At 42.3% G+C, this 25,538-nt stretch overlaps 3 protein-coding genes across 5 annotated transcripts; 1 reads left to right on the top strand and 2 right to left on the bottom strand.

The window, feature by feature from the left end:
• Positions 1 to 987: 987 nt before the first annotated feature.
• Positions 988 to 3,668, bottom strand: LOC308396917 (growth arrest and DNA damage-inducible protein GADD45 beta-like). The gene is made up of 4 exons (XM_080882550.1): positions 3,200 to 3,668; positions 2,962 to 3,062; positions 2,654 to 2,867; positions 988 to 2,532 (listed from the first exon to the last, which is right to left on the bottom strand). The coding sequence occupies exons 1-4, from the start codon at positions 3,263 to 3,265 to the stop codon at positions 2,419 to 2,421; spliced, it is 495 nt and encodes a 164-aa protein (XP_080738676.1). The 5' UTR covers positions 3,266 to 3,668; the 3' UTR covers positions 988 to 2,418.
• Positions 3,669 to 4,922: 1,254 nt separating this feature from the next.
• Positions 4,923 to 7,884, bottom strand: LOC308397478 (growth arrest and DNA damage-inducible protein GADD45 gamma-like). 3 transcript variants are annotated; one of them, XM_080883405.1, is made up of 4 exons: positions 7,737 to 7,876; positions 5,643 to 5,744; positions 5,323 to 5,536; positions 4,923 to 5,153 (listed from the first exon to the last, which is right to left on the bottom strand). In XM_080883405.1, the coding sequence occupies exons 2-4, from the start codon at positions 5,735 to 5,737 to the stop codon at positions 4,986 to 4,988; spliced, it is 477 nt and encodes a 158-aa protein (XP_080739531.1). In that variant the 5' UTR covers positions 5,738 to 5,744; positions 7,737 to 7,876; the 3' UTR covers positions 4,923 to 4,985. The 3 variants fall into 3 exon arrangements, with proteins under 3 accessions (XP_080739531.1, XP_080739530.1, XP_080739529.1); XM_080883404.1 differs by having other exon boundaries at positions 4,925 to 5,153; positions 7,753 to 7,884; XM_080883403.1 differs by lacking the exon at positions 7,737 to 7,876 and adding an exon at positions 6,108 to 6,583 and having other exon boundaries at positions 4,938 to 5,153.
• A 15,543-nt stretch (positions 7,885 to 23,427) lies between these two features.
• On the top strand, positions 23,428 to 25,066 carry LOC308397221 (growth arrest and DNA damage-inducible protein GADD45 beta-like). The gene is made up of 4 exons (XM_080883023.1): positions 23,428 to 23,669; positions 23,870 to 23,971; positions 24,087 to 24,309; positions 24,431 to 25,066. The coding sequence occupies exons 1-4, from the start codon at positions 23,626 to 23,628 to the stop codon at positions 24,542 to 24,544; spliced, it is 483 nt and encodes a 160-aa protein (XP_080739149.1). The 5' UTR covers positions 23,428 to 23,625; the 3' UTR covers positions 24,545 to 25,066.
• The last annotated feature ends 472 nt before the right edge of the window (positions 25,067 to 25,538 follow it).

Here is a 25,538-nt window from a genome sequence, read left to right as displayed (position 1 = left end):
GTTTGATTATTAGTTTGTTTTTTTCGTTTTAACTGCTTTTTCTGCCCCATGTTCACAGGTGGTCCGCCTACGTCTGATTTTTGCTACCTTTGCAGAAGCTAATCATCAGAAGAAGACTGCACGCGTATTTCCTCGTTTTTGCCTTTGTTTACAAGACCTGTGCTGGCAAATGGTATGGGGACAGTAATTAATTTCAGTTCACTTTAATAGGTAATTGCACTACCGAGCATCAGGATGAAAGTAGAAACGTTATAGATTCACACGATTTGAGAGTTGTGTGTTCACAACTTGTGCAGGAATGCGGGAGTGAACCAGGAAAAGAAACAATCGCTCTCACCGGGGGCTAAATCTAAAGCACGGTCCCTTCTCAACAGTTTTTGACCAATCAGATAGACGCGCTTTCTCTTTTATAAATAAAAAGAGAGTGTGTGTAAAATAAAGAAGATGCCTATCAGAGAGTGCCATCTCTGCAATGACTCGTAATTACGCATTGACAGGATGTTCCGGTCCCATTTTACACCGATTCTTAGACCAAGTTACTGACCTGACCTCTATTTCCGTTTTTTCCCCGCATATTTAGCACCAGCGGCAGAAAACTGTGGAAGTTTTCTTTTTACAAACCCATCTTCTTAAGTCATGGTCTTGCAGTCTTGACTTTAGCACGTGAAGAAAGCTCCGGTACACACACACACACACACACACACACATCGAGACGGGTTTATCGTTTTCCTTCTACACCGCCCGGCTAGCTCAGTCGGTAGAGCATGAGACTCTTAATCTCAGGGTCGTGGGTTCGAGCCCCACGTTGGGCGATTCCTGTTTTCTTGGAGCAAGCAACTTCCTCACGTGTGAAGTCTTTGCACGCATCCAAGAGTTAACTCAACCCACTACAACTTCCAAGCTAGGTTCAAGGTTCTTTATTTGTCACATGCGTAGTTATACAAGTATAACACACAGTGAAATAGCCTGACACGCTCCTCGACATGTGCAAAAATGATGGGGGGGTTAGAGGAAGAACATTATATATATAGTATATACACTGGGTGAATGTGCAAATCAAATCAAATCACTTTTATTGTCACATCACATGTGCAGGCACACTGGCACAGCACATGCGAGTGAAATTCTTGTGTGCGAGCCCCACAAGCAACAGAGATGTGCAAACACAACAACACAACAACACAAACGAGCAAAATACAAGAATGGCCAACCTGAAGTAGTAGTAGCAGCAAGCAGGTGAATTCTGTACATTAATAAGAATAGACATCTGACTATTTTACAGGATAGACAATATAAACATATTTAAAATTAAAGGAATTGAAATGTACATTGTGCCTTGGTTTAGTGTCTGGAAGAGTCCTGTCTCAGTCAATTATAGATGATGTGAGAGGGCGGGTGTGTGTGTTTAGGGCCCGGATGGCTTGGGGATAGAAGCTCCTCTTGAGTCTCTCTGTCCTTGCCCGGATGATGCGGAACCTTCTACCAGATTGCAGAAGTTGGAACAGTTTGTTGCCAGGATGGGACGGGTCCTTCAGTATCTGCTCTGCTCTAGTCCGGCATCTCTAGCAAGACTAGAGCTAAGCAGAAAAGCTAGCAAGACTTATCTGTTCAATCTAGCATTAACAGCTCCATTAATATTCAATTCAATTCAATTTTATTTATATAGCGCCAAATCACAACAAAAGTCGCCTCAAGGCACACACGTACCACATGTTCACAGCATCTAGTAAAGACAGGCGTAATTATGATAATAATGAACTAAAACACAATCAGGAACTTCAGGGTGGATAAAGATAGACAGATATAATTAGTGTTGGAAAAGAAATGACACCGACCTCTCCCACAGTGGAATTGAAGAAAAGGGTATGATGCCTTCATTAACATCGGACAACAGATTTAGACATCAGACAGTAAATTACAAAAATGATGTTTAATCAACATCAACGTGATTTTTTTATACAATATTATGTGAATGAAACACTTTAGATTTATTAGTGAAAAATAAAAAGAGGGGAACGAGTGAAACTGTGTTAGCTGACCACATTCCATCATGTACGAGCAATGTAGGGAATACTGAAGCACATTCTTTCAGTTGATAAACTGCAATTTATTTTGCATGCACTGCTTAACAAAATGATTGCGTTTTAAAACGAAATCGTCCTCAACTGCTCTATTAAATCTGACACGGGTCTGGATGAACCCTCTGCCGGCTGCTGTTCGAGTTTCACGAGCAGTTCCTCGGTTTTCCACCCGTCCACTCAGGTCACATGTCTAGACATTTTCTCACACACCTCTTCGTGGCCTTCAGCTTCCCGTCCTGAACCAGATCAAACTGAACTCCCGATAAAGCAAAACCCCGTTACTCTACTTGGGCCAGTTTCCATTAATTCGAACCGCTCTGCAGCGGTCTAGTTTAGGTCAGCGGTCCTGCAGCTCAAGGTGGGGGAGACACTCGTACCTGTGGCGGCTCTCCTCGCAGAACCTGGCGACCTGCTGAAGAGCCTCGCACTGCAGAATCTGTTCAGAAGTGTTCTGCAAAACAAAGCATGGTTGAATATTTATGTTAACCAGAGTTTATCTAGAAAATAAGTCGGGATCCACACTGGCAAAGTTTGACAAATGCAGTGGAGCAGAATGAGGCGTTTGGACTTACAGTGACCAAGATGCAATGCAGGTCGCGGGATTCGCTTCTGTTGCTGGTTTCCTCTAGCAGCTGAGCGAGCCGCCTCATTCCCGTCACTCGCAGGATGTCGAGGTAATTGTCGTAGCAGAAAGCCTGCAGCAGTTTGAAGTGAATCTGCAGCGCAGCGTCATCTTCATCCTCCTCATCAAGGGCCAGCACACACAGCACCGCGCCATCCGGGTATCTGCGGGTAGGACAGGAGAACAATAAACCCCACATAGCGTCAAAATCACTATTATTCTGACAGTACAAATGAATTGCTTTACATTAATACTTACTCATTCAGGAATTTTGCAGACTCATAAACTCCCACAGTCAGACAGTTCTGATGATGAGCTGTGACCAATACATGTTCCAAAGTCTGGCTGATGGTCTCCATCTACAGAAACACGAAGGAAAGTAAGTATAATACAGGCTCTAAACAAGGGCATAAAAGCTTATCAAAGTGCACTGTAGCCGGATTCAAAATGTAACTTGTGTCAGTGCGTAATTACGCACCAAACATGCCTATCTTACCTTTTTCTGTGTGCTGCTGGATTCCAGAGAAGAAGAAGAAGTAGTCGGAGACAAGTCGGTGGTCATTGAGCAATGACGAATCTCTGTCTCTTCAGGTCAAAACTTTCATACCTGCTCTGGGACGTCACACCTTACCACTCCCTCTGTTACTGGCCAGCTGTACCCCCCGTCCCTTTTCAAACTTCGCTCCCTGTCTCCCTCCTCTTCTTTCTGCACACAAGTTTGTTTGCTTAAATCCTTCTCGTTAAAAAATAATAATTAAACTTTGGAGAAGATGATTTTAGCATAGGGATAACCTCTCAAGATAAGGCTGTATATTAGCTTTGTTTTTTATGGATGAGCCACTGCAAGAAGAGGCACGCAAAAATATTCAAAATAATATTCTGATATCTATATTTCAAATGTATGTGCAGCGTCTCTGTTCCTGTCATGCTTCACATCACGCATGTTTGACAAACATGACTGGAAGCGCCCTCTCCCTCTTTGATCAAGTCACGTAGACCTGGAATGGACCTTTTGGAGATGTGCACAGTGAGTGGGTTTAAACGGGTTCTGCTCTTTTGTTTGGTGAATTCGAAAAGTGTTCCGGTGGACGCGTGAAGGGCTCGCAGAGATTAAGGTGAAAACAATGCAGAAAGCTGTGAGCTGTAGCTGATAGCTGGTTGAAAGTGCATTGATTGTTTCTTTAGGCTGATTCACTCAAACATTAAGGACATCATGTGTTCACTGTCCCTGCAGGGATAAGACCCCCAGAAATATCTGGGCTCTGTACTCAATCTCTGGACTGTGTATTTAGATAAGATTTATGATTTTAAATCTCTGCAGTTTCTTTCACTTGTAAGTATTTATCTTCATATTCAGTGTTTATTACATTAATACGTTAATATCAGATAAAATTACAAGATCAATTAAGTGAAGGAATCCAGTTTACACAAGATGTGGGGGCATTTTATGTTAGTTTATGTCAGTCTTTGAGTGATTTTGGGGTTTTCTGAAAACACCTCCAGGAAATGTTTCAGTTGAATCATGGCTATTGTGTTTAATGAATGAGAACATTAAACTTGATGAAGCCCCTAATAAGGTCTCGTGCGGAAAACACCTGATTGATTAAAGACTTAATCAGTGGCGCTGATAAGGTGAAGCTGTGAAATTTACTAACAGGGTCGCTGTTACAGGCATGCACCCGAAATGCGTCCACAGTCTTTTTTTTTTTGTTCAGTTTCAGTTTGCTCGTTATGAGGGGATGTGGGTTTGTCTGTCTCTGTCGGCAGAGAAAGTGTGCGATAGTTAGACAAAGGTGACAAAAAAACTTAGTGCCAATAAAAATTCCAAGATCACATGAAAACTAAAACTAAAGATTTTCTTAAAACATTTATTTTAGTTACATTTGCAAGCAGAGAATAGCCCGAAGTCTGTTTGGTTTAATTATTTTTTGTCATCTGGCCTTGAAGCATTTTGTTGTCGTGAAATTTCTGTACAGCACTGACAATGAAATGAAACAGCGAGATGATAAACTTTATTTGGCTTTAGTTTTATTTTAATTTTTGTTTTTCTCTTATTTTTCATCAAGACAGCCCCAGGACGCTTTGGCGCATCCGTTTCATTGGCAGAGATATGACTTTGTGCAGTTTTCGCTTTAAGAGGCAGTAAATCCCTCGTTTTAAAAATAATACATTGAAAGTTTGAAACTGAGGATTTCACCTTTACCCCATTTTTTTTTCTCTTTGCAACTTTAGAACGTGGATTCAGAAACAACGAACACGCTGAAGAATTAAATCCTTCACTTTTATTTACAGCAACGACAACAACAACAACAACTGCGGCTTGGGTAGCGATAAGAACAAACGTAGTAACAAGAAAGGCAATGCACCGACGAGTCCCTCCGTCGGCTTTCTTCGCAGAAGCTGCTGAGGATCTGCAGGGCCTGGCGTGGAAGCGGCTTCACTGGAGGGACCTGCGAAACACAGCGAGGAAGGACGGTGAAACTCCCGGAAAACACATCACTTTGCTTCTTATTCGAAGTAGCCTATCATGAAGCCAAGTGTACAAATTACAACGATTTTAATAGAGATAATCGGCAAACATGTTAACTGCGCAGCAGCACAAATGGAAATTTGGCTTACAGTGACCAGAATGCAGTGCAGGTCCCGCGAGGCCTCGTTGCCGTTGATGTCATCCATGTTCACCAGCTCTGCCAGCCGTCTCGTGTCTGTCGAACACATGATGCTGACGTTCTTCTTGTAGCACATATCCTTTAGCTGGATTAGATTCATCTGTAACATAATGTCACCCTCTGTTTCGCTGGCAAGGACGCACAGGACGACTCTGTGCGGGTTTCTGCGGGAAACAGGACGACATTAATGTCACCATTGCCACGTTGTTCCACTATTAGATCAATTACTGCATTTGAACTATATTTAAACGTAAAAATTAAAATACTAACGCTTTCATGTATTTGTAGGACTCAAGTACACCGATTCTGAGGCAGTTCTGGTGATAAGCTTCCACGAGCAGCTCCTCCAAAGCCTGACCCACCATCTTGATCCTACAGATACGCAGACGGTTAGAAATGCGCACAAACTAAGACAAAACAGCCCCAAAGTCAACAAATAACCCCAAACAATGAGAATACACCCTAACCCATGACTCAACATTAGAAACTGCTATAAAAACCCGAAACTGGGATGAAATTTGAGCAAACTTACAATGTATCGTGTAGCAGGGGTGCGTAATTACGCACCACTGAGATACAATGTAAGTTTTAATTTGGAAAATTGAGACTTACAAAATCAAGTTAGCGTAAACAAATATAGTGATTAAAGAAATCAAATCCTTTTTCAGACACCGCAGAATGTTTCACTGAACTGAAACACAAGCAAACTGTGGAAACCCCCCCGTGAAGTCTTACATCCACTGTTCGGTCATCTTGGATGTAGCAAAAGTGCAGAGATCCAAAGCAGGAGCAGAGTGTATGTCTTTAAGAGAAACTGAGCCCAGTGGATCAGGTCCTTCATTTATACTCAGGTGGGGTGGGTTGGCCCACCTGAACACAGCAGGCGGTTTGAAGGTAGACAGTTTTAAATGGTTTTAAAAATGTATTTGCAAGTCACGTGTGCGAATGCTTGGTACAAAATTCAAAAGTCCGAAACAGAAAATGTCTTCTTTAAACGGGAAGAAATGTATAATTACACTTTTTTGGACGGGAGGTTCTGACACTGTTATACAGCTATAATCATGTGTAATTACCTGACCTTACTTCGACCGAAGCAAACTTTTAGACCAGGCACCCAGCCCACGATTATTCTAATATTTATCGACAATTGGAAATTAAAAAGTAAAATAAAAACTTTAATTGAGGTCAAACAAACATGTCTGTGCGTCCCCCTTACCCCCTCGTCTCCTACAGACTTGAACTGAACTTCGTACAGCAACACCAGGTCTCGGACCCCTACCCCCACCCTGCCGGTGGTGGGGTGTAACTGGGACAGAGAACCTTGCTCTCTGCATTGTCTCTGCAGATCTCATTTCCCCCTAAATAATTTAGACACTGCCTTAATATGAAGTGTGTAGGAAATTAAACTCGAAATTGAAGATCAGCAGTTTCCGTAAATGCGTGTTGATTAGTCTTTGGAATTGTGAGATGAACATATGTATAATTCAATAAAAGAGTGTTTCATTTCTTTCTCTTTTGTTGTGCATTTGTGGACTTCCTGAGGTTTTTAAATGGGTTGGGGTTTCCTGGATTCAACTTCATGATTTACAATGATATAAATAAAACACCCCAAGAGAAAGAAAAAAAAAACTGTTATGTTTAACATCATGTTTAAACATTTCCGTTAGGAGAATTAATCAAATCTTACAAGTATCAATATTTAGACTTCCAGAGAGCAATGTAAAACACTTCCGTTTTAAAATAAAACATTTTATTTGTCATATTTCTAAAAACAAAACAAAAACAAAAAAACAACTTGCAATTTTTAGAATGCACGGAAAATAAAATTTTATTGCTCTTATTTATTTTAAATTTTCTTAACAGGTTAATTGCTACTGGGGTCAGAAAGATCCTTCTACAGGTTAAATAATAATTCATACATTACATTTGTTATAGAAATTCTGTATGTATAAACATAAAAAAACAAAACAAAAGCTAAAATGAAACAAATGTTCCCCCTGACCCTGAACAGCGCAAACACCGACAGTGTACCTCAAAGCAAATATGAAACTTAATTTGTCACGGCTCTTTCAGTACCAAATTCAGCTGAACGACTGTTTTCACACTGAAACACACTCCACCCACTTATTAACGTTTCTTTTATTTTATATTTTCTGTATATAACTTGTGCATGTCCTTTTGTGTAGATACATTCCCTGTGCAGGTACCTCTTAAACGTATTTTATCTTTATTAATCTAATTGTCTTATCCGAAAAATCTGAATGCAAAAACCTAAAAGCTGCAAAGAGACGCCAAACAGTGACAATAAAGATCTATCTGTAAGACAGATAAGAAAACAGGTTGGAAAGTGCCAGACTGACTCACTGTTACAGGGATTCACCTGAGAGAACCTGTGGTAGGACTCGACTTAAGCGGTCAAAGAAGTGCAGGAGACTGATGCTGTCCAGTAGTGATGGCCCGCTTGAAGCTGGCGCTCCGGAGCGTGTGTCGAAAAAAACAACACACTGGTTCAGAAGCACTGTGTCGAGGCTTGCTTCGTTTGGCAAAAGTCACGTGACCAGTGACGCCCGAAGCTTCATTACGCACGTAACTGCTTCGGTACCTGATTTAAACGGATATAAGGAAGCGAATCATCCACGGGATTCGTGGAGTGTGTTGATGGTGACAGATAGCGAAGAGGTGATCATTCCACTGACAGATATGGAGCCAGCGAGGAAGAGAGGACGTTCTGGCGTGTGGAAATATTTTGAGTTGATTTTGCTCAATTCATTTTATCTGCCGAAGTGAAAAACTTGAAATGTCCAAAATCATGTTTTCATAATGTAAATATCATTACAGCATATGACTTCAGGAACACTTCCATGTGAATTAAAGCTAATGAAGACTACAACAATGTATTTGACACTATACGTACATTACATTGCTACAGTTTAGAAAATCATTTTGTTTATTGTTTTTAGGTGATAGTCTGCAGGACCCAGGAATACCTGCATATCTACCAGCTTGCAGTGTAGTTCCTGCACTCCACAGCCTCTTCTGTTCCATGCAAGTGGATTTTCTCCAGGGCAGGAGAAACTATTTCTAAGAAAAGAAACAGACTCAGCCAGCGCACAGTAACACTAATCCTCTTTTTAAATGTAAATAACAAAAGGGCTAGCTTACATTGATCATGTTTTTACTTTGCAAGTTCTTGATTAGGGGTGGGTTTTGACTATGCTTTTCTGATTACAATCCATGCTAAATTGAATAAAGTGATATTGATTCATTAAAATCCCGTGTCGATTTGTAAATTAACGTTATCATGCCTGAAACGCCAGCATCTCAGGTTAAACCTCACAACATGTCGTCAAACACCATGCAGCTAAAACAGTAACTGGGAGCAGGTTTACGGATTCTGCATACAAACGTGAACACAGAGCGCGGACCCGACGCGTCAGAGTCAGATTTTGATGTGTCGTCGGGTCCGCGCTGTGTTTGCCTCTTTTTCTTCGCTGGCTTCTGCAGCTGCAGGTTTCATAACTCTCTGTTTACATCTCTAATTAAGTCTCACATGTGTCAGCTTTCTTTTAATAGATACGAAATTATGGATATATACTGTTAAATGATCAGAATTTTAATATTTCTGACTGAGGCAAAACTTTCCAGATTCCAATCAAATTGAATCGGATCCTGTATCGAATCAAAATGATTCTACAAATCAGTGACGATGCAGCCGTACTCAGCTTCCTAAGCATTTTCCCTTTCCAGTTCACAATCAATCCCACCCCTAGGTCAAAAATATGTATAGGACAATTGGCCTAATCTAATATTTTGTATGAACCTGTCCAGCTGTCCAGTGATTAAATGACAAGTAGATGGAGGCAGGACTTCACAGCAGGGGCATACTCCATAATGTGCTGTGCACTCTCATATGTATATTATATATATTGCTCACTTATTGTATTTACCAACATCAAGGAGTTATGAGCAGAGAAAGGCCACCATAGTGCATGTTTAAATAGGGAAAGTTTATTGATCAAAATGTATTACGCAGATACGCATTACATTTTTTTCAGCCCCCCAATCGAGAAAACAAAACCAATTACATGTTCAAAGCAACGGAACGGTGGCCCAATATCAGAGAGAACTCCACTCTTGAGTGAGCAGTGATGATTGAGCAGTCCGTTTTATTTTGCAGATTCAAGCTGCTCTTCTAAATTTTCACCACCAGATGTCACCGGAGAGGACTGTGTTGAAAAGCTTCGAGTAATGAACCGTTTTTCAATACAAGCTTCAGTGCTTCGGAAAGCTTCGTGGCACTGAAGCTTGTATTGAAAATACAATAAGTGAGCAATATATATAATATACATATGATAATGCACAGCACATTATGGAGTATGCCCCTGCTGTGAAGTCCTGCCTCCATCTACTTGTCATTTAATCACTGGACAGCTGGACAGGTTCATACAAAATATTAGATTAGGCCAATTGTCCTATACATATTTTTGACCTAGGGGTGGGATTGATTGTGAACTGGAAAGGGAAAATGCTTAGGAAGCTGAGTACGGCTGCATCGTCACTGATTTGTAGAATCATTTTGATTCGATACAGGATCCGATTCAATTTGATTGGAATCTGGAAAGTTTTGCCTCAGTCAGAAATATTACAAGTCTGATCATTTAACAGTATATATCCATAATTTCGTATCTATTAAAAGAAAGCTGACACATGTGAGACTTAATTAGAGATGTAAACAGAGAGTTATGAAACCTGCAGCTGCAGAAGCCAGCGGGAAAAAAAGAGGCAAACACAGCGCGGACCCGCCGACACATCAAAATCTGACTCTGACGCGTCGGGTCCGCGCTCTGTGTTCACGTTTGTATGCAGAATCCGTAAACCTGCTCCCAGTTACTGTTTTAGCTGTATGGTGTTTGACGACATGTTGTGAGGTTTAACCTGAGATGCTGGCGTTTCAGGCATAATAACGTTAATTTACAAATCGACACGGGATTTTAATGAATCAATATCACTTTATTCAATTTAGCATGGATTGTAATCAGAAAAGCGATAATCAAAACCCACCCCTAATCAAGAACTTGCAAAGTAAAAACATGATCAATGTAAGGTAGCCCTTTTGTTATTTACATTTAAAAAGAGGATTAGTGTTACTGTGCGCTGGCTGAGTCTGTTTCTTTTCTTAGAAATAGTTTCTCCTGCCCTGGAGAAAATCCACTTGCATGGAACAGAAGAGGCTGTGGAGTGCAGGAACTACACTGCAAGCTGGTAGATATGCAGGTATTCCTGGGTCCTGCAGACTATCACCTAAAAACAATAAACAAAATGATTTTCTAAACTGTAGCAATGTAATGTACGTATAGTGTCAAATACATTGTTGTAGTCTTCATTAGCTTTAATTCACATGGAAGTGTTCCTGAAGTCATATGCTGTAATGATATTTACATTATGAAAACATGATTTTGGACATTTCAAGTTTTTCACTTCGGCAGATAAAATGAATTGAGCAAAATCAACTCAAAATATTTCCACACGCCAGAACGTCCTCTCTTCCTCGCTGGCTCCATATCTGTCAGTGGAATGATCACCTCTTCGCTATCTGTCACCATCAACACACTCCACGAATCCCGTGGATGATTCGCTTCCTTATATCCGTTTAAATCAGGTACCGAAGCAGTTACGTGCGTAATGAAGCTTCGGACGTCACTGGTCACGTGACTTTTGCCAAACGAAGCAAGCCTCGACACAGTGCTTCTGAACCAGTGTGTTGTTTTTTTCGACACACGCTCCGGAGCGCCAGCTTCAAGCGGGCCATCACTACCAGAAGGTATAAAGCAGGAAGTAAAACTACATTTCCTCCTTTTGTTTTTGCAAGACAGGTAGGTAAGGTAAGTTCTAAACAATACAAATTAACAGTTGAAATAAAGAACATGTTAACTTAACAAACTTGTAGGAATTGATTTAAACCAAGATGTTATATTATATAATCTGTAAAAGTGCAGAACATAAACAAACCCGGGATAGTAGATGTTTGCCTATTGCTGATTACATGTGAAATATGGTTAACTAAGAATATAGACAAATGGTCTTCTCACCCACTTTGTCACAGAACCATCAATGGGGCCTTGGAGCCAGACGACTCCTCTGGGTTTTGTCTCTGCCTGTAAATGTCTGATAGTTACATATGGGCGACCAGTAGTGGTTTTTGATAGGGGCGACACGGGGCGGCATCACGGGCATCGGCAAAAAAAAAAAAAATTGCTGGTACTCATGCTGCCCCGACATCAGCCAGGGCATATTGGGAATGGCAGAGGTAGGGCTGGGCCATATTATACCGTTCACGGTAATACCGGTATAATGTTAGGCAACGATAGGAAAAAGAAATATCGTGATAGAATATGAGTAAAACGCGCATGCGCAGTGCCTTTGTTTTCATACGCACATGGCCGATTGTTGAGTGAAACAAATGAACCAGAATTGGTTTGTAAAAATGGTGCAACTTCAGTGATGTGGAACTGGTTTGGTGTTTGTCCGTCAGATACATGACAAAGCACATTTTTTTGCAGAACATGCAAGCGGCCGTCGTTATTGTCGGACTAAGATGCTCTTAAATCTGGGAGTAATCTGGGTCCTAAACTCCATATCCTTCAGGTCAAATGAACACTGCAACATCACTGAGAGTTAAAAACTGTCTAAATTCTTTCATCTTTAATAAAACGATCAGCATTGCTGCTTTACCAGGTGTAACTATGAAGTTTAACTTCCAGGCATCCATGAAAACAAAATTTATTACATTTAACGAGTTAGAAGTTAGCAGGAAGCTAGCGGAAGCTAGCGGAAGTTAGCTCGCTAGTTTCGCTAGCATGTTCTGACTGAGAGACAGATTTCTGAAAAAAATCAAACGTACAGCTCTGCTATCACTTCCTACATAAATGAAGACAGGAAACTAAACAGCAGTGACGTTTGTAGGGTTACTGAAGTTGGGCTAGCTGGTATATAATGATGTGCTATGTGATCGCTAGCAACACAGCTATGTTAGCATAATATAAACAGTGAAGCTGGAGGACGAACACTAACACTTTTCCACTTAAAAAAGTTAACGTTAAGGTTTCTGATAGTTAGAGACAAATGCAATCGCATGGCAGGATGCTGTAAACGGACCAAACTTCAGTCAGAAGAACAACTGAGATAATCCATCCACAATACGAGATCAGTCATTAATATACTGCAACAACATTGGAATAGAGCAGCTGCCAGAGAATTCAACATTAATGAATCAATGGTACAGAAGTGGAGGAAGCAAGAAGAATGAGTTTAATAAAGTTTGATTTATCTGACTGCTTTGTTTCGCTTAATGTGCCTTATAATCCCGTGCACCTTATGGTCCGAAAAATACGTACTGCACACTGCAGTTTAATGTTGCAAAGCACCTCTTTTTAACTTCAGTGGATATTATACATGGTTATGCTCAGGATATGTCAGCCCATTTCTACTGGAAATGCCTTTTGGTTAAACTTTCAGCAAGGAATTTGCATTTGCACTGTTACATTTTTATAAAGCTTTAATGTACATAAAAACCAGCTTCTTGTTTAAGTGAAAATAAATGGAAGGTTGTGTTTTTGCGCTAGTAATGTTGTGGAGTTGTATTTTGTCTCGCCACAATTATATCGTCAGTTATATCGTTATCGCAAATTTTCAAATATATATCGTGATAAATATTTTTGGCCATATCGCCCTGCTCTAGGCAGAGGCACCGATCGGTTTTCTATCGCCCATTTGCTGGGAGTAAGGGCGCCCTCTGTTTGCGAGGTGCGCCTGCTGGGACGGGGACTCAGTGCAGGCTGGTTGTCGTTGAACTCTCTGGGTGTAGCCATAGCGCAGCTTGTATACCATCCGGCTCGAAGGACCACTTGTAGAATATATATTGGAAGTGCTGGGTATACAAGTCTGGCCTAAGTCTTCGGTCAGAAAGACTGCAGCAGTCCAGGAGTTTAGTTCACCGTCTTTAATGAAGCTTCACAGAAGAACTGGTTACAGCAGGGCTTGCCAGGATATATCCAACTATGATACAGCCAGATATGCACTTATAATCGTGGCAGATGCACTATAGGTGACTATAGGCATGGTTGTCTGGAAACAGAAACTGGTAATACTATAATTAGCAGGGTCAAAGATAACTAAGCAACAATCAGAGCACATCATCTACTCAGACAGCAATATTTTACAATGTCCACAAGGGGTCGCCGTAAGACCAGAAGTTGGCTAAATAGCACATATCTTCCCAGTTGCTAGTACTAAGGCAAGCATGTGGCAAGCTAACAACAGTTAAACTAAACGATAAACAGAAAAATCCCTTAACCGCGGGATATAGTCATTGGGGGAGATTCTGGCCACTGGTATTAACTTAGTGCTAATTAATTAAATAAACCTACTAACGTGGTAGCAGTGTACTGAGGCATAACTTTAGCTTAAACATACACAAACGACTATAACTATTATCATACCAGTTAACCTGTCAAAGGTAATAACACTTACAGTCTCATTAACGCACACGGAATCACATAAACTGATACCACTGCCATGCTCTGCTGCTGCTTTTCGTCTCTCACTCTCCCTCTGCGTGATGCGCACATGATCACTGATGCCCTCATTTGGGTGCGCTTGATTCTTGCCTCTAGACATCCTGAGGCCGAGTCAGCAGGGAATTTGCACAGTCATTTTGCGGAAAACTGCGGAAAACTACATTTTCCGCAAAAATGACATCACTTCCGGTTTCGGGCAGGTCATGGTGGACATGTGATAGTTCGCGCTGATGGACGTAGAAAGTGTTACAAACAGCTGATCAGATCGGCAAAGAGTGTTTCTGGAATGTTATGTTTTTGTTGCTGCAAGTGCTTTTTATGCAGTTTTTGCAAAGCTATATGTGGAAGGAAACTGTGACCTAGGACAAGCTGATGGCATAAGACGTAAGAACAACTCCTCCGGTTTCATATGCAAAAAAAAATTATTGCGCTAGCTTTTTAAAACTATTTAAAAATAGTTATGCAAAACAGAGCATGCCGCTTCGACCGGCTTTAAAGGGTTAAACATTAAATTAGGAACATTTTAACATGATTAAACAATGAAATTACCTATAAACAAGGTCAATGTGGCAATATGAATAATAATACTTAAATTTACAGAAATATACAGTTAACCGTTGGTTTAAATAATAATAATGGATTGCATTTATATAGCACTTTTTGAGACCCTCAAAGTACTTTACAATTCCACTAATCATTCACTCTCACATTCATACACTGGTGGAGGCAGCTACGGTTGTAGCCACAGCTGCCCTGGGGCAGACTGACAGAAGCGAGGCTGCCATATCGCACCATCGGCCCCTCTGGCCATCACCGGTAGGTGAAGTGTCTTGCCCAAGGACACAAGGACAGAGAGTGTCCGAGTCGGGGCTCGAACTGGTAACCTTCTGATCACAAGGCAAACTGCCAACTCTTGAGCCACGATCGTCCTAAATAACATTATTTGATGTAAAAAAAAAAAAGTTTATCAGAATCATTTTATATATTTTTCCATAGCATTACATTTGAATTTAACAGTTCAATCTTTCAAATAACGGACAAATATTTGTGAAATTATGATACATTTGTGAATGTATTTTAACAATCTAAATATGCATATGTACAGACAGATACATTTAACAAACAAGAAAATGATGTTTTATTACATTTACAGTGATTTTATGTTATTTTACATTTGAAATGTAAAATCACAGTCTATGTAAATTTAATAATATTCTAGAAAAACAGTACAAAACCGTAAAATACTTTTATATTACAATTTTTTTTACAGTGTAGCTCGTACTGAATATCGACCCACGGAAATGCACACGATAAAAAGAAAGCATTAAACTTAAACATGTCTGGACGCATGCTCAGTCGTCCAGGTCAAGTCGATTCTGTTCATCTGGACATGGCGTTTTCGGTGGGAGAAACATTTCGTCACTCATCCAGGTGACTTCTTCAGTCTCGGCTGACTGCAGGTTTCCCCAAATGAAAACGCTACTTCATTTGTTCCTGTAAATATTTGTTTGGTTGTGTTTTTAAAGAAAGATGGACACAAAGCCCAGTTTGGGGAGCAATCACCCTTTGTACTTTATATACATACTTAAAAAAGAAAATCTGTTAGTCCCAGAAATGAATCTGCCTTAGGAGAGGGCATCGACTCCTTTGTATCATTATTACAAATATTTTGTTTTATTTTGTTTTTATTTTGTTTATTTGTTTTATTTTTCCACCTCTGCTTCTCCCACAAAATGCTATCTTTCTGCCCAAGCTCGACTCAGTCCTGGCCGCTCGTTATGGAAGCTATAACGGGACACTCCCGGGTTCTTTCCATGTGGAAAGCTTCTCATTTGTTCCTTATGAGGCCTATTAGCAACCATTCAACCTGTTTTAAAAACCAAAATGAGGACCTGATAAAAGAACACGTGCTTTATCATTACCAGAACCGATTAGCTTAACAAAAAAAGAGGTGAGGAGCAGGAGCATCGGACTTTAGGGCTAAAAGTACTTAGACAAAAAAGATATAATAATCCGGTTTGGAAGATGTAGAAACATTCGCTTTCTTTTGAATATAACGCAACGTAGAATACGGGGAAAAAAGTGGAAAGAGACCAGAGGAAAAAGGTATATTGTATTTTGAAGCGGAACTGTTCCTTTAAATAACTTCAAGATCCAGTTACACACGTAGACCCAATGCGTTTAAAGCTGCAATTATACATTATAATCGTAAGTACAGCTAAAATGTCCCATTCGTGTCATCAAGAATTCAACAACTGAGACATCTTCTATGCAGTTGGTTTGTGAAATTGGCTTAAATTCACCCTAATAGTGTGAACTTTTGTACAACCCCAACTTTTATCTTAGTGAGTCAGTGTGGTAACCAGTCTGCTCTAAGCCCTGCAGAAGAAGAAGAACAAAGGAGGATAGGGTCCTACAGTGCAGCACCTGGACTCTCATCACCAACATGCAGACTTCGCTAGAAGAACAGGAAGTTTGAACCCAAAACCCTCTTGCAGTAAGTCGACAGTGCTAACCATTACAACAGTCTCAGGGCAAATGCTTGGTTTTCTTAGGCCACCATATTAAAACATTTTGGTGAAACACTACCATCTAGTGGTGAGGTCTTTTTTTGGTTACATTTGGCAAATTGCAAGATCTTATTTGCTGAGAACTTCATTGAAGTTTACTTGTATTTGAACCACCCTCACGTGCCAGTGTATTTTATCACTTATATCATCAGTTGATCATACAATATTCTGTGGCTATGCTCTTGATAGAGATATTTTTTATTTTGTTTTGTTTTGTTTGGATCAGTCTGCAACAATGTCACAAAAAAGAGAGAATCCCGAAACAGGATGAAGACCAGGGTAAAGATCCATTTCAAGTCCATTTTTTTCAGCAGTTACCCAGAGCTAATGACCATGGGTAATGGTTGGCATGTAGACTAGTAGATCGATACTTAAATGTCTTTGCTTGGGACAGCCCCAACTCAGGGGAAGCAGTCTGCAGTGTAACAGCAGAGAACCCTGCTAACGTAATGGATCAAACTATTTCTTCCAGCTATTCCAGCTGTCACAGAGTGGGAAGCAGGGTAAACCCTGGACAGGTTGCTAGCACATCGTTGAGTGTGTTAGCCCTAGAGCAGCGGACCCCAACCTTTTTTGTGCCACGGACCTGTTTATGCCCGACAATATTTTCACAATAAAACTAGTACCGGTACCGAAAAAAAGATTTATTCATAACACATTTCAAAAGATCCAGGAAAACAGAGTTAACGATAAAAACAATAACAAAATAAGGCTGAAAACCGATAAAAACCCTGAAAACCATACATTTCACACCTGAGCCTCAACTCTCGCAGCCCGGTACCAAACGACTCACAGACCGGTACCGGTCCGAGGACTGGGGGTTGGGGACCGCTGTCCTAGAGGATCGTTAGGGGTTGTATTAATATGGGACAGTGTGTCCATTTTTACAAGTTGTCTTGTGTAGGGATGGGTACCGGTATCATGGCACCGGTTCTGACATAAACTGTAGTAACCAGACCGAAAAGCAGCGCACATTTCGGTGCTTTATTTTGGTGCTTTTTTTTTTTCTTGAGTTGTGATACACTTTGGATTCTAGCCAATCATTTTACGTTTCCAAGGATAGTAGGCGGGCCCAGGTACGTACGTTCTTTTAGAGCAGAGCTACAGATTAAAAATGCCCAAGGCGAAGCGGTCAAAAGTCTGGCTGTACTTCACAGCAAAAGATGCAAACTCAGCAGCAACAAGTGCTTTAAGCTGATACTGTGATACTGTCAAAGGAGGTAACACCTCGAATCTGATGAAACACCTGGTGTTTTTTTTAAAAGCCGAGAAATGCACCGTATTTGATCCGAGCACATCTGCTGCGGGTGTGGTGCCTGTTATCGGACCGGAGTTAGCAACATCCCCCAAGAACCCAAAGAGGAGAGTCCTGCCCCCTAGCCCTGCCAGTGTAGCAGAAATGATGAGGATGATGATGCAGCAGCAGCCGTTCTTCTCTGCGTGAGTAGCTTCATGTTGTTCATGTGTAATTTACGTTGAGTAGGCTAAATGGCCTGCATTTGTATAGCGCTTTTCTAGTCCCTAAGGACCCCAAAGCGCTTCACACTACATTCAGTCATCTACCCATTCACACACTGGTGATGGCAGCTACATTGTAGCCACAGCTGCCCTGGGGCGCACTGACAGAGGCGAGGCTGCCGGACACTGGCGCCACCAGTGGGCAAACACGGGGTTAGTATCTTGCCTGGCATGCAGCCAGGAGGCAGTCTGGGATCGAACCACCGACCTTCTGATTAATGGCTGACCTGCTCTGCCACCTGAGCTACAGCCAGCCATATGTTATTACATTAATGCATGTAAGGTGAACTAGCAAACACCGTCGTAGTTGCATTCGGCTGTCTTCTTGTTTGATTGAGTGATGCCATATATGCCCTATAGCTGCAGAAAAGGCTAACATTGTTATCTTTTTACAAAATAAAGACAGCTAAAACTGAGAGGTTTTAGGACAAAGTTTGTGTTTTCCATTGTTTAAGCACCGGTTCCAACCAAAAGAGGTATGTTGTATCAATGGAAAAGGCTGACTTGGTTATCATTTTGCAGAAAAAGGTTTTTATTTTTAGAAGTCTCTAAGAGGTTTTTGGACAAAGTTTGTGTTCTCCATTCTTTAAGCACCGGTTCGAGCACCGTTTAAGCACCGGTGCCATTTCAAAAGTACCGGTTTGGCGCCGGTATCGGATAAAACCTAAACGATACCCATCCCTAGTCTTGTGCTCCTTAAACAAAAAACAGAAGAGATGTTTGTGTTCCTGGGACAAAATGGGGTATGTTTTCTTTTGTAGCTGATTTGCAACCATCAGTGCATGGCGTCCAGTGGCTTGGGTCACTCCATTATTCCTTCCGGGAGGTACAACAAATATTCAGTTGTTCCACTGTCATCAGCTTCATACATGTATTGTTATGTAAAATGCTTTTTTTGGTATACTTTTTTAATCCCCTGTATTAAATTACTACTACTAAAGTACTAAATTACTCTCTGCATTTGACCCATTCACTCAGTGAAGCAGTGGGCAGCCACCAATCAAGTGGCCGGAGAGCAGTGTGTAGGGACGGCACCTTGCTCAGGGGTTCCGGTTCGATTGGATTTGAAACCCAACCTTCCGATCATATGGTGAACGCTCTACCTGCTGAGCTATCCCCTCCCATATGAATGCAAACTTGACATTTTTTTGTCCAAATCTGATGGTATTACGAACACAAAAGCAGATTCAGAGTTTGAATCACCATGTAATTCCATCTTGAAAGCATCTAATTGGCAATGAATTCATCTCTCACTATGGCAATGATCCTAAACATACTACAGATGCAGTAAAAGCATACATGGATAGGAGAAAAACAAACAAACAATGGAACACTTTCAGTCATGGATTGGCCTCCCCAGAGCAAAAGCCACAATCCAAAGAATAACTTTGAATGACCTTCAAGAAGCTTGGAGATTATTCTTGCAAATATTTCATTAAGTATTTCTTGTATAAGCATTATTATTTATTTGAATTTAATGACCCCCGCGACCCTGAAAAGGATAAGCGGAAGCGAATGGATGGATGAATTTAATGACCTATTCTTTAGACTTTTTAAGGCCTATTTGGTCTTGCACCAAAATGTATTTCAGTTCTTCTGACACTGATCATAATCTGAGGCTCAGATGGCCGTCACACAGTGCCACAATCCAACATCCTACAGAAAAAAAATTGAGGACTTTTTCCCCCATACAGTTTGTGTGTACACCTGTGTGGATCAGTGTGCTTGTATTCAAAAGGTTTCTTTATGTAACGATCTGCTAGAGGGTGTGGGGGCCATAGCCCCGTCCTCCAGGGCATGAAGCAGGTATAGAGGAGATCCAGGCTCCAGACATCCAGAGACCCCCAGAGCACAAGAGTCCAAGGAAGACCAATGAAGGGGCAACGGTGCCACTCTCCCGGAAAGAGCTGAGGAGAGCCCCAGACGAGGGGTCACCCAGCAGTCGTGGAGCAGAAGCCAGAGGGGGCTGCAGTGATGTGCCTGCGAGCTCCACCAGCAGCCAGCTGTGCCAGAGTGACCGAGTCCCAGGCCCAGAGCCCAAGGGCACCCCACCCCCCGAAGGGGCCCGACTGAGCCACAGGCGCGAGGACCCGACAAGCAGCCACCGGGAGTGAGCCGGTGCGTACCTGAGCGCCCAGCACCGGACACCAAGAACCACCAATGCACCGACGTCTGAGGGCATCTGCCACCGGCAGGGAGAGTGGTGGGGGGAGATAGGCCTCCATACCTTGGAGGGCCTGAGATGTCCCCAGAAAGGTGGCGTCTAAGACCCGACGTGACATATAGACACAGACGAACAGGCGCACACAGATACGAACATCCACCCCCCCCCATGCACACATATGCAAATACTCAGCACCACCCAACGTGGAGACAGACATAAATAGACACTGTACACACAATCACACTCCCCAAATGTACTCCAGATCCAGGTACCCCTGCCCCTAGAGGGGGAAAATGCACCCTAACCCAGGAGGTGTCATCCTTTTCCCCAGAGTGGAGACAAGCAGATCGCCCCCGACTCCGCATTAGCAGGGAGGCCCCACGTCCCAGACCCCAATCGGATGGCCAACTCCTCCTCCCAGCCACCCCCCCCCCCCCCCCCCGACGGGCAACGGGGGTGGGGGGGCCTCCCCTGCACCCTGGTGACAAACCCGCACTCCAAGGCCCTGCACGCGTGGGTGGGTGTGGTGGAGTGGGAAGAGGGAGGAAGTCAGGGATGTGGAGGGAAAGAAGGGAGGGGCAAATGGTCCTTCCCTGGGGCCAGCTCCCCTGCTGACCCTAGTAGGCACCCCCACCCTCTGGAACCCACCAAGGCAAGGGGTCCAGGCCCATCTGGACTGGGGCCCACAGCTAGCAGCACCGCCCAGCTCCACAGAATCCGGGGCAGCCCACCCGACCCCACCACAGAGAAAACCGCACCCACCCCATCCACTCATCTCCCAGACTACACAAGACAATAGACACCCAGGTTAAGTTCATTCTCCATCTCTCCTATATCTCTCTCCCACCTGCAGAGTGAACTCCCGGAGAGCAGTGAACTTCTGCAAGGATGTAAAAGCCTCCCCACCAGTTGAAGAGCCCCTTTGGATACTTTCTAATAAAGCTGGTACCCTGAATAGTACAGTGTAATTAGATCATAGGAAGGTGAGAATTTTGGATGCTTTATAGCAGATTTTGCACTTATCGTAGTATTGTATAATTACTGATGATGTACTTGAAAGAATGAAAATACTTTGCCCTTAGCACTTTATTTAACATTAAAGTTATGCTTTGCTTCATTTATTTGTTCCACTGTTTCATGGATATTTCAGTCTCATGGAGAAATATCGTCTTTAAAGTGCATACCTGTTGTAAAGTTATTGGTGAGCCCTCATACAAATCATATGTTACGGCCTTCACGGTCACCAGATCTCAACTGACGCTCAGAAAGAAATGAAACAGAAAAAGAGATTTTATATCAAACCCATATTTCTATAATTTGTTAGTTACTGCTTATTTATTGAGGGAATTCTGGAGTGTAAAATCTGCATAAAACAATACACAGACTATGAAAAATTTACATTTTTAAACTAATCTTATCCATAAAATAACACATCAATGTTTGCTTAGTAAAAATTGTAGTGGGCATATTGTTTATGTGTATAAATATTTATTGTATTGCTTTCTTTCATTTTATATTGTTTTCTTCCATGAATATCTAAATATATCAATAAATATAATAATTTAATGTATTTAACTAGTATCTATTTCTGTTGGAAATTGTAAGAAAACACTATAAAATATAACAAAACCATAACACAATTATTTACACACGTAAAGTGTGAATCTTTCCACCAGGTGGCGCAGTAACATCAGAAAAATCTGTTCATACGGCAACGCCAACAGATTTTCTGCGCCTTTCAGTGGACAAGTGCTAAATCAGTTAAGTGCTTACAATGTAAGCGACAATAGACAACATTTCATTGTTTATTAAACAATCCTACATATTTGTGAATGTTCCTAATAAATGGATTTGAAACTGTTTAGCCGCGGCTGCCCTGTTACCTATGCACACAGAGTTTGCACAGATTACAGGCGGATTTTGATAAATTTCAAATAAATTGCTGCACATAGTAAAGTGAAGCCTGCAAATAGTTTCGTTTTCAATTTTATTTTCGTGGAAATTCAGACCCAGGAAGTCCCCGAAAAACAAAACAAAACATCAAACCCCCTAAAAATGTTTTTCACTAAACCTCCCCTTTAGGAATTCCCAATATTTTCCAAAGACCGGGACTCGCTCTTGCTCTGCGCGTGACCCAAACGGTTGTTGCAGGGTGCTGTTCCAACATGCCTTCTCTGGGGGTTTCGCCGCTGACAGCAGATGCATTATGGAGCCGCTGGAGGGAGTCTGAGACCTGGTTTTAATGGGCAGAGAGTTCATATCAGGCTCGGTGAAGTGGACCTGATCACACACAGGGCCACCGATCAGGCGTGTGACAGCTCTGCGTGTGATGTTAAAAATGCATGTGACAGAAAAATGGAACCTGCTTTCATGAATGTGAAATATGAAGGTTATGATAACAGTTTTGAATGTTGTTGTAACACACTTCCGTTCTGCACGCTGCTGTTGCAGGCTTCAGCAGATAAACAGCTCTGATCCTATATCGAAGGATTATTTTTATCCTGTTGGAGGTAGTGGTGCTGAGCTGAAGCTTCAGAACAACACGTGCTCTGCAGCTGCAATAGCGCCTCAAATGGTTTGCAAGAAAAAAAAAGATAAAAAATATGTGTGATATAAAAGAGAAACATCAGTGTCATCTGAGATTCTCGTGAATTTCGCCTCGTGCTTATCAGACAGCGCCTTTTCCCATTTCTTATAACCTTGCTCTTGCACAACGCCGTTACACAATGTCCGCTCAGCGCGTGCTCGCACACGGGGCTGGTCAGCTGCTCCAGCTTCCCTTTTATAACATAATTTGAAATATATTTGAATTTCATGTGCGTCGCCGCGGGTGTGCAGGTGTATTTGGGGGGTTTGTGCACGAACACGATGCGAGAGCATTGCCACGGTGAAGCTTTCTTTTATTCGGCCAGTGGGGACGAGGGAGCGGGGGGGGGGGGGACAGAGATCTGGAAATTCCTCCACTCATAAAGAAAAGCTGCCGGTAAACAAACCGAGAGAGAGGGACAGAGCGGCGAAAGAAGCGTAGGAAGAAAAGGAGGGAGAGAGCGGGGGATTCTCCGAAACCACCAACGTGGGATCACCAGCGTCTTCTGGCTCTCAGCAAATAGGCGCAGAGAACGGGGGATGTATTCATAGCGGCAAACCAATGAACGAACGAGAGGCTGGGCGTGGCCACGCCTACGGTCGCGAAGCAGTAATATAACAGAGAGTTTCGGCTGAGAGAGGCACAGTTTCTTTCTGCTCGCGGTCTCGCAGTAATCGGACTTGTTACTCAGTTAACGGACTCTGAAAGGACCTTTACACGATCTGGAATACCACTGTGTTTGGACGTTGTATCAGGAATTTCATAGTACAGCCGTATCCCCGCGCTGTGGATATTTCTTCTTATCCTGGATCTTGTGGATTATTTTACTGACTTCAACATGACTTTGGAAGAGGTCGTTGGATCAAACAGCACCGAAAAAAAGTAAGTTTCGGCTGTGTGTGATGCGCAATTACGCATTGGCACATTTGATCTGACATTACAGATCGCGTTCTAGTTGAGTTTATAATCCCGGCTTGTACTTTAAAGGTTGCATCTGCATGCTTATATGTAGACTTTAGAGTTGTTTGCCACAGTTTAGTCGTGTCGTTCGCACATTTCTAACCGCCTCCGCTTCTCTGCAGGATGGAGACGGTGAGTCAAGCTCTGGAGGAGCTACTGGTCGCTGCTCAGCAGCAGGATTGTCTCACGGTTGGAGTCTACGAGTCCGCCAAACTCATGAATGTGTAAGTATAAGTTTGATTTTCCTCACCTTAATTAACCACGCCAAAGCTTTTGATATGAGAAATATGTAATGACGCTGACATTAACCGGGTCTTTCACCTTCTGTCCCGCATGCAGAGACCCAGACAGCGTTGTACTGTGCATCCTCGCAACTGATGAGGAGGATGAAGACGACATAGCGCTGCAGATCCATTTCACGCTGTTGCAGGCTTTCTGCTGCGACAACGACATCAACATCCTGCGGGTGTCAGGCATGAGGCGGCTGGCTCAGCTGCTGAAGGAGGACACCGAGGACAGCAACAGCAATGAACCCCGGGATCTGCACTGCATTCTGGTCAATGTAAGTGTAAACTTGCTTTGAGCTACTCGAGAAATGATACAAGTTCATGATATTATACTCTTGTAAGTTTAAAAAAAATGTTTCCGAGAATCTAACCGTCCGTCCCCACCGTGTTTTGCAGAACCCTCAAGTGCAGCCTCTGCAGTGCCAAGCCCTGCAAGACGTCGGCAGTTTCTGTGAGGAGAGTCGATGCAGCAATCAGTGGGTGCCCTGCCTGGAGCTGCAAGATCGTTGACTGGAACCGGGCCAAGCCAAACCGAATCAGACCGCCGGGGAGCGGTGAGAAAAGAGTGAAAACAATCAAACCTGCGCAGAAGTAACGCGGTATGAGTTGTTGTGCTGTGCCGGACCGAGCCAAATCCGAGCCCGATGGGGGAGGTCTTTTTGTCCTCGTGGAGCACGTGAAACGTCGGTACTGGTAGTGGCTGTGGAAGCTGGACCAGACTGAGCAGGAAGTCTCAGTCATGGAGCTGCAGAGGGGGAAGTGAAGATGAAATACCAGGACTTGAGTGATGCAAATGGAGGTCACATGAACGAACTGAAGAGCTGCATGTAAAGCTCTCGACTATCTGCGCTGCAGGTGTGGCAGGTGTTCTGCTTACCTGTTTGCTGCACATGAACTTTTGTCATGATGTGATTTTACACACTGATGTATCTAAATACATTAAATATGAGTCTGCTTGATGTGATGGATTTGCCACAAGTGAGAAGTGAAACCACATTGTGACTTATTCTGTTTGGTCAATAAAGTTTTGATGGAAATATAATCGATTTTTGTGTGGTTCATCTAAAAGAAGTGTGTATGTATGAGTGTGGGTTTGTTTTACTACCTTAAAGGGGTCTTGTGTCATTTCTGAAGCATAGGAGGACAGTTCTGTCACAGAATCTAGAATTAATGTCTAGAAAAACTAGCATGCAGTGTTGGGTCCATCAACAAATTCTGGCCCCATAAGTTCCACAGGAAACTTATCAAGTTCTGCTTAAGGTCCTATATTTGTAGAAAGACAAATGGTTCTGGGTCCAGTTTGATTCTTATAATTTTTGTAGTCCTATCTCTCTTTCATGGTGGCCTTTTCTCTATTGGATAGTATCAGTGTGGACCTCAAATTATGATCTATTCCTGGCCCCATGAAGGGGACTCTTTAAAGGACATTCCACTAATTTCGCACAAGGTTCAGTTCTCTATTCTGAATGTGTCCTACTGGTCTAAAAAACATGCAGAGGACATC

Source organism: Rhamphochromis sp. 'chilingali', assembly GCF_963969265.1.
Source record: "Rhamphochromis sp. 'chilingali' genome assembly, chromosome: 5".
Lineage (NCBI taxonomy): Eukaryota > Metazoa > Chordata > Actinopteri > Cichliformes > Cichlidae > Rhamphochromis > Rhamphochromis sp. 'chilingali'.
Note: the sequence above shows the minus strand (reverse complement) of the source record. Positions and strands in the feature narration are given on the sequence as shown.

Bases quoted from the DNA above. Each gene is read 5' to 3' on its own strand.
- LOC308397221 (XM_080883023.1), top strand. From the start codon at position 23,626: ATGACTTTGGAAGAGGTCGTTGGATCAAACAGCACCGAAAAAAA. The intron at 23,670-23,869 runs GTAAGTTTCGGC...GCTTCTCTGCAG, and splicing joins TCAAACAGCACCGAAAAAAA to GATGGAGACGGTGAGTCAAG. The intron at 23,972-24,086 runs GTAAGTATAAGT...TCCCGCATGCAG, and splicing joins TCCGCCAAACTCATGAATGT to AGACCCAGACAGCGTTGTAC.
- LOC308396917 (XM_080882550.1), bottom strand. From the start codon at position 3,265: ATGACCACCGACTTGTCTCCGACTACTTCTTCTTCTTCTCTGGAATCC. The intron at 3,063-3,199 runs GTAAGATAGGCA...GTGTTTCTGTAG, and splicing joins CCAGCAGCACACAGAAAAAG to ATGGAGACCATCAGCCAGAC. The intron at 2,868-2,961 runs GTAAGTATTAAT...TCCTACCCGCAG, and splicing joins TCTGCAAAATTCCTGAATGA to ATACCCGGATGGCGCGGTGC.
- LOC308397478 (XM_080883403.1), bottom strand. The intron at 5,537-5,642 runs GTTAGTATTTTA...TGTTTCCCGCAG, and splicing joins TCCTACAAATACATGAAAGC to AAACCCGCACAGAGTCGTCC. The intron at 5,154-5,322 runs GTAAGCCAAATT...TGTGTTTCGCAG, and splicing joins TGCACTGCATTCTGGTCACT to GTCCCTCCAGTGAAGCCGCT.